The 16752-nt window shown below is 36.5% G+C and overlaps 1 protein-coding gene across 2 annotated transcripts; it reads left to right on the top strand.

Moving 5' to 3' along the window:
• Positions 1-816: 816 nt before the first annotated feature.
• tspan11 (tetraspanin 11) lies at positions 817-16409 on the top strand. 2 transcript variants are annotated; one of them, XM_077234656.1, is made up of 9 exons: positions 817-998; positions 2942-3033; positions 5595-5786; positions 7474-7548; positions 7754-7858; positions 8407-8568; positions 9227-9313; positions 11647-11771; positions 14981-16409. In XM_077234656.1, exons 2-8 carry the CDS (start codon positions 2947-2949, stop codon positions 11722-11724), a joined length of 786 nt encoding a protein of 261 aa, XP_077090771.1. In that variant the 5' UTR covers positions 817-998; positions 2942-2946; the 3' UTR covers positions 11725-11771; positions 14981-16409. The 2 variants fall into 2 exon arrangements, with proteins under 2 accessions (XP_077090771.1, XP_077090772.1); XM_077234657.1 differs by lacking the exon at positions 11647-11771 and having other exon boundaries at positions 902-998.
• The last annotated feature ends 343 nt before the right edge of the window (positions 16410-16752 follow it).

Below are 16752 nucleotides of genomic sequence, written 5' to 3'. Positions count from 1 at the left end.
TTATTTAACATATTTCATTATTGCAGATTTTGCGTAATATTCTGAGTTTAACAGAATCTGTTTTTGTGCACATGAGATGAGTAAATGCATTCTCATATTTAGTACAATAATCATCATGTTCACATAGCGCACCACACCTCTGTACTTTCTCCTGATTTCTCTCAAGGACAGGAGAGGTGTCAATACATGGAAAAACAAAGACACTTCTGTTACTTATTTGAAAAACGAACTCAGGTATTTTGGTTGTAAATATAAAAGTAATGCGTTACTTTACTCGTTACTTGAAAAAAGTAATCTCAAACAACTTATGTGTTACTCCTAACACTGTTTATTTAAAAGATTAGGCCTACACTTAAAAATATTTAGACCTAAATTTATTATTTATGTATTTAAAGTATAAAACTTCCATCAATTTTTTTGAAGCAGTTTTAACATAAACTAATAAACTTAATCTGATGCATATTTACCTGTTTATTTATGCATATCATACATAAATGAAACAAGAAAGACAAAGATTTTTGTTTATTAGTTTGTTTATGTGAGAACTAAGTAATCCAAATGGATGGAAATTCATGCAATTCAAATACATAGGCTAATTCTTAAATTTAGGCCTAAAATATTTTGGAGTCAACAGGTTTTTACAGTAGAATTCTGTTAGAACAACTACGATTATTTTACATTAGCCTATTCAACAGCATTTGCAGACAACAAAGTCCAGTTCAAATTCAACTCCAGGAGAGAAAAATAATTGTTTTTTCCCCCAGAGAATGAGACAAGGCAACTTACTTAAAAGCACTAATAACAGTTCTTCAGTCCACGGGCAGCTTTTGAAGATGAACAGCTCGTTGTATTTAATCTCATGAAATGAAGGGGCGGGCTGTAGTCGCATTTCCTCCTCACATCCTGCGCTGACCCTCCGGCTCCGGCTGAACACACACGCCTCCGGATTCTGGAGCAACAAGCCTCGCTGGGGAAAACAACCGCAATCTGCTGTTACGGTAAGTTTAAACAGGAGGTTTTCTCTTTAAGCAATGGAAAGTGACTTTGGTGTTTGTCCCAAACACGGCATAAGAACAGAAGGTTTTATTAAAAAAAATAAAAAAATAAAGCGTACATGACATCACGCAGTTTAGATTTTTTTATGTTCATGAGCGCGCAATGCCACTGCGCGAAAGCGCGATGCGCTTTGCGGAAAGTATAGGGCAAACTCCGGGGGAGGAAAGAAAGAGAATCGTCAGCATTGGATCAACGTTGTCCTCTTTTTTTTAGGGGCAACCACCATTGCTTTCATTGTATGTGGGGTGTTGAAGGAGGAGCATAATAACGTGAATTTTAATTATCTAAATGCTCAGCGGAGTAATTTTATGCGGTATTTAGTCACATCGCATCCGTGGCTTTTGAATCGATTAGCGTGTCAGTTGTTGGAGAGGAAACCACAACAAACTCCCTGGCCTGAACACATTGAGAGAAAACAGAGCGAAAGTGAAACGCGGTAGAATTAGAACTAAGAAAGGTTTTCAGCTTCCATTAACCTTAAATATACCTGATGGTATGTTTAAAAATGTTAGTTTTAACGAAAAATATTGGCTTACTCTAATAAACTTAGGCTACTCTAATATAAATGTTGTGTTTAATTGGACAATATATAGGCCTAGTTTTTGCCAATTAACTGCTTACATTTTTTTTGAAGTACTACGTATTATTACCACATAAATTACAGTGAATGTCTACATTATATTTAAGAAGACAGCACCCTGCTTGCCGGAACCCCTTCTATAACCAGCCAGAGACCAGCAAACCCAAAATAAATAAAAAAGATCACTTTACAGTTTTCTGCAAAATAATAAAAGGAAGTTCCTGCATGACACATTACTTTTGATAATGTGTTTTATGTTATGTTTTCTCTAATAACCATTTTAAATCTTTCAATAATTAAACTTTTTAAGTAAAAATCAGTATATGGAGTATATAAGAAGACCAGGCTTACTTAAAATTCTTGAAACACTTCTTTGAATACTTGTCGTACTCGTAACCCATAACAACACAAAGCCTGCATGTGTCTCAAATCCCAGCCAAAGCCACTGGTCTGTCAACAGAGTGGATAAGATGATAGTTTGTCTTTATCAGGCAGACCTTCACAATGAGGTGAATAATAAATGCAAATGCAATGAATAAAACATTATTTTCTACTATCATAATTCAGATTTAGTGGTATACTTATGTCTGCATTTGGAGTCCATCAGCATCATAAATAATCTGTATTTACTGCTCAATACAGGTAGATAACCCTTTAAGAAAAAGCACTTTAACTGATTACTTTACTGACACACAGCGAGGGCTTTCTCCATACATTTACATCATGTGATCAGCAAATCAATATGTCCCCACAGTCATTCTGAACACATTCTTTATGCCTCTGTATCCAAAAGAAATTGATGGGTCTTACAGTGAAAATCTAGGCAAAGAAGCCCATTATAGCAGGGATTTTTTAATAAACCAAAGTCTGCAGTCAAATGTTGTGTTTTGGAACAGAATGTCAGTCACCTTTCCAATCTGGTGCTCTATTCAGTGTCCTCAGTATTTCTAAAACCAGCCTAATGGGTTGGATTGTGTGTAGTTTTGTTGTGCTTGCCACCATTTCAAACCGAACACCCTCATTTTATCGGCCATACATGGCTGCTGTTTTGACATGCGACGCCTCCACACTAGGCCCTAAGATGGAGCGTGTCGTCTGTCTGTGGCAGAAACCCATGGGCCACAGCTGTTAATTAACATGTCATGGAAAAGAACAGTGTTTGACTGCCATCTTTCCAAAAGCCTGTTTACGCTCCTGCCCACCTCCCCCTCTTTGTCCTTTCGACAAAGTGAACATCTACCACTTTATGAGAACTTATTTTGTGTTCCATTTCCTTTCTTCTCTCTTCTCTGTTCTCTCCAACAGAAAAGATGGGCAGCTTGTATAAGGATGAGCAGGACGACTGGTTCACAGTGTGTCTCAAATACCTCCTCTTTGTTTTCAACTTCCTGTTCTGGGTGAGTCTGAGATCCTCTTTGGTATTTAAACCCCTTTGGATAACTATCTTGCAACATGCAAAATGTGCTGTTTAACATGAAGCATCAAAATGTACTTTCTCAATACACATTTCTGGTCTTATAATGAATAATGCATGTTGTTCAGAGGATAGAAAAAGTTCAAGCTGTTGTTTCAACTTTTTCATGCATTAAACAGTGGTGTTAGAAGAATGTTTCCAGATTCTGTTTTAGGCAGCATTCTTATTTAATATCAGATGTGATGAGAGACGAATAACAAGGCAATGGAAGTGTGTACGTGAATGAAAAAGTGCAGGGAAGATGATTTCATAACTTAAATCTTAGTCTTGTCCCATCATCCCTTCTCTCGTTCTCTTCCCCCTCTCATTTCCTCTTCCCACCCACTGCCTGAGCTCAACAAGTACAGCGCCCTCTAGGGTTGAATTTGTTTCTTTAAAACTTGAGTAAATCTGAATGGAGAAAAATAAACCTGTCTGAAAAAAGCGTCCCTAGGTATAAAGCATTCTCTCATTGAATTGATCTTTGTAGATAATTCTAAGCATTAAATAGATAGGTTTTCATAAATCCTGGACAAGAAGAGAAGTTCAGGAAATGAGTCAGAAACCACAACTTCAACCAGAATGCACAATCCTGTGCATTTATCCACTTTGTCCTCATTGTCCTCAGAAATTCTATCCTCATTTACTATCCCTCGTGTTGTTTCAAACCTGTATTGCTTGACTCAAACGACATGGTTGAGTAAGTAATGACTCATTTTCATTTCCGGGTGAACTATTACTTTAAAGCATAGCCTCTAATATATTCAGTATATACTCTAGTGATTCCTTCAATGCAGAACTTTTGTAAAGACACAGTTAGTTTCTCTCTCAAACACAAAGTCCTCACTGTGTGTGGTATGCAAGCAGCTCTGGGGGCATGAAAGACAATGGGAGTCTGGAACGTCTGTTGTTTGAGTTTGGCACTGGAGAATCTCAAGGAAAGAGCTGGGAGTGTTGAAGCGAAGAGCCATGTTGGAATTTCCTCTGCTTCCGACTTGGATCAATCTGAAAAAGCGGATAGTGGATTAGTTTGTATGTGCACACAGATTAATGGAGTGTTTGTTTACTTGCACAGCACCACACAGGTGGATAATTAACCTGTGCTGAAATCTCAGGGTAAATTAATGATTATTTGAGTTGGTTAAATAATGACAAGCCTGTCAAACAGGAGTTTCAGTTTGATATCTATAATTAACTCCATTATTTTCTCACTCCAGCTACTATGACACCATTGTTTGTCCTCAGCCATCTGTCTAATCCTAGAGTTTTCATAATTGTTAGTCTTTAATCTGAAGACTTTAAAAAATGTTTTTGCTGTCATTATTGCTTATCCAAGGGGTCATATCATTTTTTTAAATGTAATTTTTCCCCTCAGTTCCACTTTCCACATTGTTAAAAAACAGTCAAAAAGTTTATTACAAATATTTTAAAAGCCTAATTTTGCTTTGGGGGGTCTCTTACAAGAGGTTTACATAAATAATTTAACTTTCTCATAACATACATTGCAGCATCAGCTCTTTTCTCACTGTCTCTCTCAACCCTCCTGTCCGAGAGCCTACTCTGCTCTGATTGGTCAGATGGCCCAGTCTTTTGTGATTGGTCAACCACTTACAGCGTGTGTTGAAAACCAAACAGCCATTAGGCCTACCATATCTGAATTTCAGCTGAGAGGCTTTATCAGTGTATATAAATTGATACGAATAGTAACAATGGCTTGGTTTTACTGTATAAATTCGAGCCAGAGTCCACCAAAGTGGATTTGCTTTCGCACACCTTAAGTTCTTCAGGGAGCTTTGTTTAAAATGCCCATCAGAATGTACTGTAACCTTAATAAATGAGTTCAAAGTAATAATTAAAGAGGTTAATGACCCCAGAAAGTCAGAACCTCGGTTTAATATCTCATATGAAGGGTTTTTTCCTCCTTTCAGCGTAGTATCAAATCAGTGGTAGCACATCCTGACAGGCTCAATATGCCCATCAGAATGTACTAACACCTTAATTTAATTCAAAATAATAATTAAAGTCGTAGTAAATGACCCCAGAAACTCAGGACTAACTGTGTCCCAGGTGCCTATAATAAGAATTGATAGGCTACCAGTGCTGCTGACAACACCACCCAAATTCTTCCAGTCCTCAGCTACAACTACAGTGTTTGAGGAGGGCGGGTCAAAGTTGACGGTTTTTGACGGCAGCCAATGAAGACCATAGGCTGGCATTATGCAAATCTGTTACAAACCTATGTAGGTTTTTGCAGAAATTAAGATTACAATTCAGAATTGGTTCTTTCTTTAGGGTGACAATAACTCAATTTATCGTGAACTTTTAAACTTACCAGACCTTTTAGATTCACAAACATTATAGAGGCACTTTACATTTAATTTAATTAAAATTAAAATGTATACATTAATGTTTGAGGTCTAAAAGGTTGATTTCATTGTATTTGTCCCCTTTTGAACTTAGTGTATTAGCAGGAGCACTATGATATCCTGTGATTCTCTCTTTCAGATGGGCGGTGGGGTGGTGATGGGTGTTGGGATCTGGACGCTGGTGGATAAAGGAGAGTACCTGAGCCTGCTGGCCTCCAGTACATTCGCTGTGTCCGCCTACATCCTGATCCTGGCCGGGGGGCTGGTGATGGTCACCGGGTTCTTGGGTTGCTGTGCCGTCATACGTGAGCAGAGGAGCTGTCTGTCCACGGTGAGAAAAAGTGATGAATGTGAAAGACCACACTGACTGAAAGGTTGTAAATTTGCCAGTTGCGTCAATTCATCCATTGTGCTTCACTCATTAGATGTAATTGCTTTAGATCCCACTCATTTTTTTGGTCAACTCAGTTATTGTTGCCTGTAAGTTGAGGTGGGCGGCACCAAGTGTCCACAGACAAAGTAGAACAGGCTCCATGGCAGCCGTGACTAATGAGCTGACAGGCATGTGCTTTCTTGCCATTTTTTTAAAAAAGATAGTACCTTGTGTTTGTTTGAGGGAGTGAAAGAGACAAGCAAGGTTGTGACTGCCACTGCAGCAGTGCTATTTATAGCCCACTCTCGCTTCGATGTATGAATCTACGGAGGAGCGCCAACCTCGGGAGGAATTAGAAATGAGGATACTGCCTTTCTGGTCTGATCTGAATGCATTGCATTTGGGGGGGGGGGAACATATACTGTATAAATGTCAACATGCGACAGCTGGCGTAAGGTTAACAGCTGTTCATTTGTTTGAATAACCTTGAATGGGTTCATTTAATTTGCTTCAGTGCTCGTGTTGGTGTTTATATAAATTACATTGGACTTCCTGTCCTTTCTTTTGACCTCTAGAAGAGAAGTGTCGCGTGGATGTGTGTACAGTATGTGAGTTTATTCATCTCTCACACACGTCCACCTTGACAGGCAATTTGTCAATCAGTCTGTGGTTCAGTCTACAGTGTCCTCTGCGCATAATTTGATGTGAACATTTCTGTTCTTTGCTTACATTTAACTCTGCTGATTAGTGATGGAAACTAAAGTTTAACAGACTGTTCAGTTCAACTTCAGTACTCACTTGGCAATTATAATAGAAATCAGTGTATGCACAAAGGCTTGGTGAGTATGAGTTATGTATAATCTTGAAAACATTTTTTTGTTTGTTTTTAATTATGCCACGAAAAATATTTCCCTGAAAACATGTTTTGTGGCAGATTTGTGGTTGTTATCACCCACTCGCTCTCCCCCCCACTGTAAACTGTGACAGCTTCTTCGATTTAGTCATTTATTGTTTTATTTTCCTCTGAGGAAAATGTCACTGTCTTTTATTTTGGTTTGTCAGGCAGGCGTCTCCACCTCTGCCAGCTTTAAACAAGACATTTCTGAAAAAACAATTTTATTTACTTTTCCTCATGACAGTCCAAATATTGTTATATTTTGAATCATTTTGAGTGTTGATGTGGTGTTTCTTTTAGAGAAGCTATTTAAACTGAAAAAAGACAAAGGCAAATGAAGATTTTCTGAACCAAAGTGCTGTAGTTACTGTAAGTTTGTTGCTTCTATGTGATATTGCAGCATTTAGTTAAATTCAAGATGGCTTAAATTTATTTATTTGAAAATCTCTTGCATTATTTTTGTTTTGATGTCATTAATTTATTTTGTTTTTACATTTTACTATTAATCAATTTTTTTTTTAGTTGTGGAACCACAAACATCCCCTTGACATTCATGACTTTCTGAAATAATGAGAATAATAGGAATTGTGATATTTTATATGCTCCCCATGGATTATTATGACATCAGCATTTAATAATTTGTATAGTATATCTAGAGCGGCAATGGCTGGACTTCCGATTTTCTGATAAAGATCACTTTGTTTGCATTAATTGTATTTGTATTGCTCACTGGTTCCTGTCTTCTTACAGTACTTTTCCTGTCTGCTTCTGATCTTCATCATTGAGCTGGTGGCTGGTGTTCTGGCTTATGTTTATTACCAGGCGGTGAGTGCAATTTTAGGAAGTATTGCTATAAAACAAAGCTCTAAAGAACCAACTCCCAATTGCATTTATGATGGATCTAGTGGTAGGGCCGTAGCCGACTGGCACAGATGAGACATTTTGAGTGATGACACTGCCTTCTGCTCACTCTCCGTTTATTTTTGTTCATTTCTCTCCATTTTTCTTCTCTTCTCTCTGTCTCTCACAGTTGAGTGAAGAGCTGAAGCAGCACTTAAGCAAGACGATGACAGAGAACTATGCCCAACCTGGAAAAGAGAGCATCACTCAGTCTGTGGACAGACTACAGCAGGATGTGAGAAACTCTAAATCCCAGCCGGTTATTTGGTTAGATTAGTGACTAAAGACAAGTGCATGTGGCTTGGGCAAACAAATTTTATATTTTATTAAATTTTTGTGAGATGGTAACAGAATGTAAATGATCCTAATCAGTTCTAAAAGTAGAAAATTCAGTGCCAGTAGTTTTAAGTATTTTATTTTATTTAATATTTTTTATTTTGTTTTAATTTCATTTTTTTTATTTATTGTTTATTTATTTCACATTGTTTATTTTGTTTTAATTTCAGATTTGTTTATTTCGTTTTTATGTTATGTATGTTATAACAATAAATATGTATACATTTAATGTTTATTTTAAGTTAATATTGTTTTAAATTTTATTATATTCTATTTTTTTTTTTTTTTTTTTTTAAATTAAATGAGCTACACAATATACTGTCCCTAAACGTCATGTAAAATCACTACTATGAACAAAATAGTGCAGAAATGCATAAAATACTGGACTACTTTGTGCACTGATCCTAATTGTAAAATAATCCTAACTCCCTCACCTTCACCTTGCAGTTCAAGTGCTGCGGGAGCAACAACTCTTTTGATTGGATGCACAGCGTGTACATCATCATGTCTCCGGAGACGGAGAAAAGGTTGGTTCCTGACAGCTGTTGTAAGACCATCACGCCTCAGTGTGGAAAGAGAGACCACCCCTCCAACATCTACAAGGTGGAGGTGGGTCTGATACTGTTAGCATCAAATCATTCTCCACATAACATTTATTCAACATGATCATACTTGTGTATTCATCTGTACTTCATTTCCTTTACAAAACACAGAACTCTATTAATGTTCTGTTGTGGCATTGAGGTTTGAGGCAAAGCTGCCACATGCTTAGATGCGTCCTCATTGTCTGTGGGAACTACAATGCGCCTGTGAACCATATCATCATGAAGTGTTTGATACACCCCTTGGGAGTAATTTAGACTACGAAAGCACAGCTGTGAGCGAGACAGGTGCGACTGGTAACATATATGAGCTTGTGAAGTGTGAGGTAACACTACAGTGAACTGCTGCCAAGCTCTCTGTATGCATTCTTTGGGAACAGACCTCCGGTGTGATACATAATACATTACAACATTGGTTTTACAGCCCTATCGAGAGCCATTCGTTTTATTCTATATGCGATTTGTTGTGGCAGTATTCACAATAATGTCTTGTAAATCACACAATTAAAAATATCTCCCTATCACCCATACATCTGTAAGTCTTTATCGGTCTGCAAAATAAATCGATTTACAAATCCACATATGGATGTTGACACTGAAAAGACAAGCACATGATATGTACATTTATGAACTGAAGTAGTTTAAAATGCTGTGGTCTCTCACAGGGCGGCTGTATCACGAAACTGGAGCAGTTCCTGGCGGATCACTTGCTCATCATCGGAGCTGTGGGGATAGGCGTGGCCTGTCTACAGGTAAGCCCCTCCCTCTCCCTCAGGTGTCCAATTAAAGGGATAGTTCACACAAAAAGTAAAATTCAACTTACCATTATTTATTTATATATATATATACGTGTGTGTGTGTGTGTGCCTGTAATACCATTCAAAAGTGTGTTTTTAATGAAGTCTTTTAAGCTAACCCCAGCTGTATTTATTTGATAAAAAAAAAATACAGTAAATACAGTAATATTGTGAAATATTATTATTTCCTGAGATGACATGGCTAAATTGTCAGCAGCCATTACTCCAGTCTTCAGTGTCATTCTAATCTTCCCAATAGGTTGATTTGGGGCTCAAGAAACATTTTCATTATCAAATAGTTTTGTGAAAATCGTGATACACCGTTAATTTTTTGATGAATAGAAAGTTCAAAAGAGCAATATTTATTTGATATAGAAATCTTTTGTAATATTCTAAATGTTTCTTTAGATTTTACGAATAAAAAGTCATTTCTTTCTTAAATAAAAAAAAAAAAAGAAAGAGAATTTACTGACTACAAATCTCTGACCACAAAACATTTAGAACTTGCATACTTTACAGTGATGTTAATGTCCAATTACTGTGAAGCATACCTCAGAGAAACAGTAGGAACAATGGATCATTGAGGTCTTCTGATGTGGTTCAATAACATGAAAGCCTTCACTAAAATAGCTGATGCACTGACCAGAGGGCAATCGTTTAATGGACTCTGCTTTTGCCCTCGACCGGTAATGTGCACGGTAGTAACACGGAGCACTGCCCGCTGGGTAAAAATAGGTGGAGACGGCATTCGGGCTTGAGAAAATGAAAGAAAGGGAGATTAGAGCTCTCAGCTTTAAGAGCAGATCTCACAGTGAGCGTGCTGCATTCACTGCAGGGGTGCAGAGGGCCATTGATCTGTTTCCTTTGAATAAACTCTGTATATAAACACCACTGAAATGTGACTCCAGCTAAGACCTCCTATTGATTCTCGTAGCTGGGAGTGATGTATAATGACCATAGATTATGTTTTTAAGAAGTTTATCCCTCTTCTTCTCTTTTTAGTCGGTAGTATATGGCTTAAATGGTTTTATATGATTTTTTAAATACGTACATGAATCTAAATGTTTGCTGTCAGGCATGTATTTATCTGAAATTCAACAACCGGCATAATATGTGTTAAAGTTCCCTAACCAGACGTGATAAAATCAATGTCTTTCATGTAATATCATTAGTTTTGGTTCTAACAAGCCGTTAGAACACAGTGTTCTTCTAAAAAGCTATTTGTGTGCATTGTGTACTGCAATACATAGTGTATGGGATGTAGTGAATAGGATGCAGTCTGTACTGTGTATGTAGTATACTGGATGTTAGTTTCAATTAGTAAGTAACATTTTTTTATAAGTTCCCTAAGGTCAATTGAATTTTCTGTAAAAAAATAAAAATAAAACCCCAGTAAAAATCAGTCAAGTTTTAAGTGGATGTCTAAACCTGTAACCGTACGGACTTCATTATGAGCAGCGTTTTCAGCATCAAGGTCTCAGCTGCTGGTCATGTGATCATTTCATCCAGTAAATGTGAAGCTCTTGAGTGATTAGGGGACTAAAAATAAGTCGTGTGTTAAATTCAATGTAATGATTTTACTGCAAAAAGCCTCAAAGTGGCTTGAAGCGAGCTCTCTATAGGGAGCGCTAATTAAATTGATCCTCTTCAATGATCTTTCATTATTACTGTCGTTATGGCAGTAAACAGTGCTGCTCCACAGGGGTCTGGAGCATAAGAGTTCACTTTCATAACATAACAAATAGTTTGTGTTGAAGAAATACTTTAAAACTGTTGCTTTTCAAGCTACAAGCTACTCATCATTTGTAATATAGTGTAAACTAGTCGAGCTGCTAACAGAAGTTACTAACAAACAAAAAAAATGCACTGAAATCAAGGGGTCAGTATCTTACCTCATAGTTATGCATTGATAGATATTGATTTATGATACTATTTAATAATGCAATTAAAGTAATTATTTAATATAAAAACATCTTATTTAGAGTGAAAGCCTTTAATTGAGCTTAATTTTGCAATAATACAACCAATAAAACACATTGAATTATGTAACGGAGTTAAAAAATGAATAAAGCAGCATTTAACTTATTATTTTACTTAAGAAAAGAACATGCCATGGTTAAAAGAATCAGTGCATTGTTTCTTCTGAAGCGAACACTGTATTTCAGTGATTTGTAATGTTTGTCTTAAATTACAGCGTGTCTCTGTTTTGTCTTGGTTTTGTTTGTCTTTTTCTCTGTTTCTTTCTTTTTGTCTCTATTTATCTGTGTGTGTGTGTGTGTGTCCTGTAGTTAATAGGAGCAGTGCTGACTGCCTGCTTTATATATCTGCTTTATAAAGAAGAGGAAGAGGACTTTTCTGACGTTTGATTGGCCAGGGGCAATATTTGACTCCTGAACCGCTATGCGATGAGAAGGTCGGCTGTTTGAGTTTATGCTGTGTGTGTGTGTGTGTGTGTGCATGTCGATGTGCTTGTTCCTGTCACCTCATGTTCACCTCATGCTTTCTGTATGACTTCTGTGTATGTGTTTGGCATGACAACAGCACTCCAGCACCACACATGCTGAATGCTGCATGGCAAAAAGGAGCAAAACTAATGGCACTGAATAACATTTTATGTTAATCATTTGTATTTTGAGATAATTTTTCTTTTGAAGACATTCAGTTACAAATACGTTTTTGTGAATCAGCAACTTTCACCTTGGACTGCAGACCTGATAAAACCTTCTACCCAGAAACCTGCTGTGAGACTCCCAGTGTGTCCGATCTATTTCAGACTTTACTTATCCTGTCTATTGTATCCCTCCCCGTGGACACAGACTGTTGGAGAGGAGAAGTTTCAAAGGTGTCAACATATCTGCTCAGAAAAAGAGACGGTTTTTCCCTTGGTTTTTTGTATAGGTCTGCTGATTGCATATAAGTCTCATCTCACAGTTTGTTGTCTGTCGTGCCTTTCTCCAGTGCAGTTAATCCCACTTTTCATCCGGCTTTATTTTCCTCTAGAGTAGCATTAGAAGTGCTGGCAGAGAGCAGTAATACTGCTTCTCACTCAGTGCTTTATGACATGGAGGAGAGATGCATGAAAGACCAAACTTGTTAAAGCTGAAAATGGACACAAAGGAAGGTATTTTGTAGATTTTCTAAGCTGCTCTTTTCCACACAATGCTGTTAAGATCCAAAAATGATAAGAGGCATAAAAGCACCATAAAATAGTCTATACATTTTGTTCACTATATTCTACATTTGCTAATGTCATATGACAGCATTTGCTTAAAGATTTTAAAGACATATTTACACTACTGTTCAAAGTTTGGGGCTAGATTTATTTCTAAAACACATTTAAATTTTTATTCAACAAGGATGCTTAAATTGATCAAATAGTGACAGTAAAGTCATTGACAACATTACAAAAGATTTCTAACTCAAATAAATGCTGTTCTTTAAAACTTTTAAATCAAATTAGCATATCAAAATGATTTCTGTAGGATCATGTGACACTGAAGACTGGAGTAGTAATGCTGAAAATTCAGCTTTTTCATTACAAGAATAAATTACAAATGAAAATATATTAAAATAAAAAACAGATATTTTTAATTGTAATATGACTGTTTTTACTGTTTTTTTTGGACCAAATAAATGCAAATAAAAAAAAATTCAACCCCTAACTTTTGAGCACTAGTCATTATTTGCTGAAATGTCTCTTTTTGTTGTATTTTTACATTTAGTCATTTAGCAGACGCTTTTATCTAAAGCGACTTACAACTGATGACTAAGCGAGTCATTGTGAAGAGGGAAGAACAACGCAAGAAATGCTCAAAATACAAAGTTCAGCCATTGCTCAGAGTAGCAAAAGCCAGACAAGGGAAGATTTAAAAGGGAAGGAAAGATTTAAAAGAGAAGGAATTTTTTTTTTAATTTATTTATTTTTTATTTTTTATTTTATGTTAAGTACTCACGGAAGAGATGAGTTTTCAGTTGTCTTTTGAATGCTGTCAGGGATTCTGCATTCCGGATGAGAGTGGGGAGATCATTCCACCAGCATGGAACCGTGAATGAGAATGTTCTGGAGAGTGATTTAGTGCCTCACTGTGATGGCACCACGAGCCGTCGCCCCTTGGCCGATCGTAGGCTTCTGGAAGAGATGTAGACTTGTAGTAGGGAGTGAAAGTAGGACGGAGCTGAGTCTGTGGTAGATCTGTAATTTTTTATATTTATTGTGCATATTTGCATTATAAAACATTACATTTTGACCCCATTGACATCAAACATCATTGGTTCTTTTGTCAATGATTTAAACAGTTTTTCTTTTTTATTGACCCCAAGCACAAATAAAAGTCCCTATTCGTTTTGAATGAAAAAGAGCAGTTTTGACATTCTGTGAAATATCTTCAAAAGACTCTTAAAATTTGTATATGGGTTTAGGATTAGGTTAAGTAAATTACATATTTTTTAAGCAATTATATGGTAGTATTTTCTAGGGTTTAAATAGACAATGTGAAAACTGATATTACTAAATCTTAACTTTGGTATATTTGAGACATATTTGGTTATAAACGAACTTATAAATGTACCCCATTATTAGTCCATAAACTACCACACATTCACACCAACATTACAGTTCCCAGAGGGTGATTTGAAACCTCAAAAAACACTCATAAACCAGACTCCGAGATCCTTACTTGCATGTGCCATGAATGCTCATTTACCCTACAATTAACGCCACATTAACCAATTTAAAGTTTATGTTTTTTCCTATAAAAGTAGAACATTATTAAGGGAAGGAAATACTTGAGTTGAGCTGCACTTCCAGCTCTGGTTTATTTCTGAGTTTGTGGGTAAGATGAGGCTCCATCATTTTTGTAGAAATAATCGCCCACCACAAGCCCTCCCAGGACCTGGCTTCCGATTTGTCTTCGGGTTTGCTTTTTCCATAGAGATAGAAAAGAAAAAAAAGCCTGGATAGATGTTGAAACGCTATATATTTTTAGATTATGTTTTGTAACTTGCAGACTGAGTTTATAGAATTGCAGCCTTATATTTTTATCTCCTAAAGATGTTTTTCCCAGGATTACAACAGCTAGAAGAGCAAACTTTACAACAAGGAATGCCCAGACTCCCAGAACTCACCTGTGTGAATCTCAAATGTGAAAATGAATGTGTATGCTCTCTTCATTATGAGAGTTACCACTGTTCTGATTCTGCCTACACACTGTAGCCTCCGTAAACACGTGCACATACACACACTCCCACACATGCTAATTGACCCAATTACAACAACACTGCTACCGGCTGCCGTACACCTCGGTTTCCATAGTAACTGTACACCTCTTCCCTCTTCCTTCAAGCCTTTTATAAAGAGAGTTTCAACAATTGCCACAAGGCCACATCGGACCATATCTGTGCTTGAATCAACTGAAAAAAGAAATACTGAACATCTATTATTGTTGGGGCTCTTTTTATGAAATGTACTGCTGCTTGATGCCTGCCGGTATCTCATTCTGTCCCAATTATTTTGAGCATTTGACCGGACGGATGTCCACCAGACTGAGGGACATCTTAACTATTGGACCAAACTTCATCATTTAAATGTTTCTTTGATCACATATTTATGTCTGTGTGTTTCAGATATGTGGAATGGTGTTCACCTGTTGCCTGCACAGGCGAATTAAACTGGACCCGTACTGATGCTTGGAAACGATATATATGCCTTTCCTGACGCTCCAACACACGCATACACAGCCTTACTACTGTGCCCATTTAAAACTGCATGACCAAATGCATTTTCATCAACGTGAGGGCTTTATTATCTTTTTTTTTGCCACATTTTAGACAAATGTTGATATTGTTGTTTGCCTATTTATGATCCTAACACTTTTAAAAGATTGCACTGTGGTCATTTAGATGTCAAGGAGGCAGTTAGAAAAGACATTTATTTTCACTTTTAATAAATTGTAATATCATATATCAAAATATTTTTTTATGAACCACATATTTGTTTTGATTTGCTCATATTAAATGTATGTAATGTGCTGCTAGAACTCAAACAGGTGTGGGAACCTGCTTATGGGCACAAAAATACACTGGACCAACATCAAAAATGGGTTGAAGAACATTATTATAATATTTTCTTAAAAAATATATGTAGCTTGTGGATAGAGCACTGTTTAGCAAGTTTCAGGTAGTGTTGGTATTTATATTCTGGGGGGGGGGAAATTGTGTCATGTCCTAAAACAGAGCGGAAAGCATGTCTGTAGTCTTTATATCATGTTTATATCATGCCAAACAGGAAGCAAGTGTCTTATTTTAAATCTGTGGATCTGTTCATTAGTTGTTCCTGAATTGTATGTCAGGTTGCAAATTCTAAACCATTTAATGCAAATCCTGCCAATTGTTTTACACTTCATGTAAGATAGGCTATCAAAAAAAATGCAGGAGCTTTTTGAACCTTAATGATATCCCTCAGATGGATTGACTGAATATTATGCTTACTGGATTTTACTTTCATTGAATTGATGGACTCCCAGAATGAGCACTATTCCATTACATTGCAATACAAATCACTGCTGCAAATCTTAATGTAGTTGCCACAGCAACGTTGGCCTTTTCAAATTTCAATGTCATTTGGGGGGAATTGGTTTAGAAAAAGAAAAAGATTTAATGTAACATTCTTGTTTTCTGTTGTACTGATTACCATATGTAATCAAATTGCTTTATGCTAATGACAGATTATGCATATTTTAAAATGTTAGTAAAAACATTGTGCAAATTAGCAATCTCTCATCAGATCTGCAAGAAAGTCTGTAGATTGTGATTTAAAATATGCATCTAACCATCTCATTAGTTGAGATAATATATTTAATCTTTCATGTGTTTGTAGATTGAATATTCATAATGTTATATCTCCATTTGCTTTGATAACAATGGGTTCACTTCATAAATTCTTTGCCTTAAGACTATTTCATCCTTTTGTGGGCAGTAGAGCTTGATCAGAAACAGCTGTATGTTTATTGAATATTTTTAAAAATGTACTTCTAATAAACGTATTTTTTTGACATGTTCTTGTTGACTGCTTGTACTGACACACTTTAGCCAGTAGATGGAGACAAACACAAATGGATAAGCTTGCTTTAAGGACAAGAACTCGACTTTAACTTTAAATTGAAAATCCACCCGGTTCTCATGTGCTTTTCTATTAGCAAAGACCCAGTGACATGCAGCCACACATATCCGGATCATAACTTTAATATCCGGATAATATCCAGATCCAGATTGTCCTTACATTTGACCACATAAATTTGTCTCTGTTTTCTGTTTCTGTCAGATAAAAATCTGATCTAATGCTTTTCCCTTGTTGCAAACAAATCCGAGGAAGCTAATTTCCTGGTGCCTTTTTGAGA

Source organism: Siphateles boraxobius, unplaced genomic scaffold, assembly GCF_051911475.1.
Source record: "Siphateles boraxobius isolate OS27281-9 unplaced genomic scaffold, OSU_SipBor_1 19, whole genome shotgun sequence".
NCBI lineage: Eukaryota > Metazoa > Chordata > Actinopteri > Cypriniformes > Leuciscidae > Siphateles > Siphateles boraxobius.
Note: the sequence above shows the minus strand (reverse complement) of the source record. Positions and strands in the feature narration are given on the sequence as shown.

Coding starts and splice junctions, on each gene's coding strand:
- tspan11 (XM_077234656.1), top strand. CDS start 2,947: ATGGGCAGCTTGTATAAGGATGAGCAGGACGACTGGTTCACAGTGTGT. Junction 7,549..7,753: donor CTTATGTTTATTACCAGGCG/GTGAGTGCAATT, acceptor TGTCTCTCACAG/TTGAGTGAAGAGCTGAAGCA. Junction 8,569..9,226: donor CCAACATCTACAAGGTGGAG/GTGGGTCTGATA, acceptor GGTCTCTCACAG/GGCGGCTGTATCACGAAACT.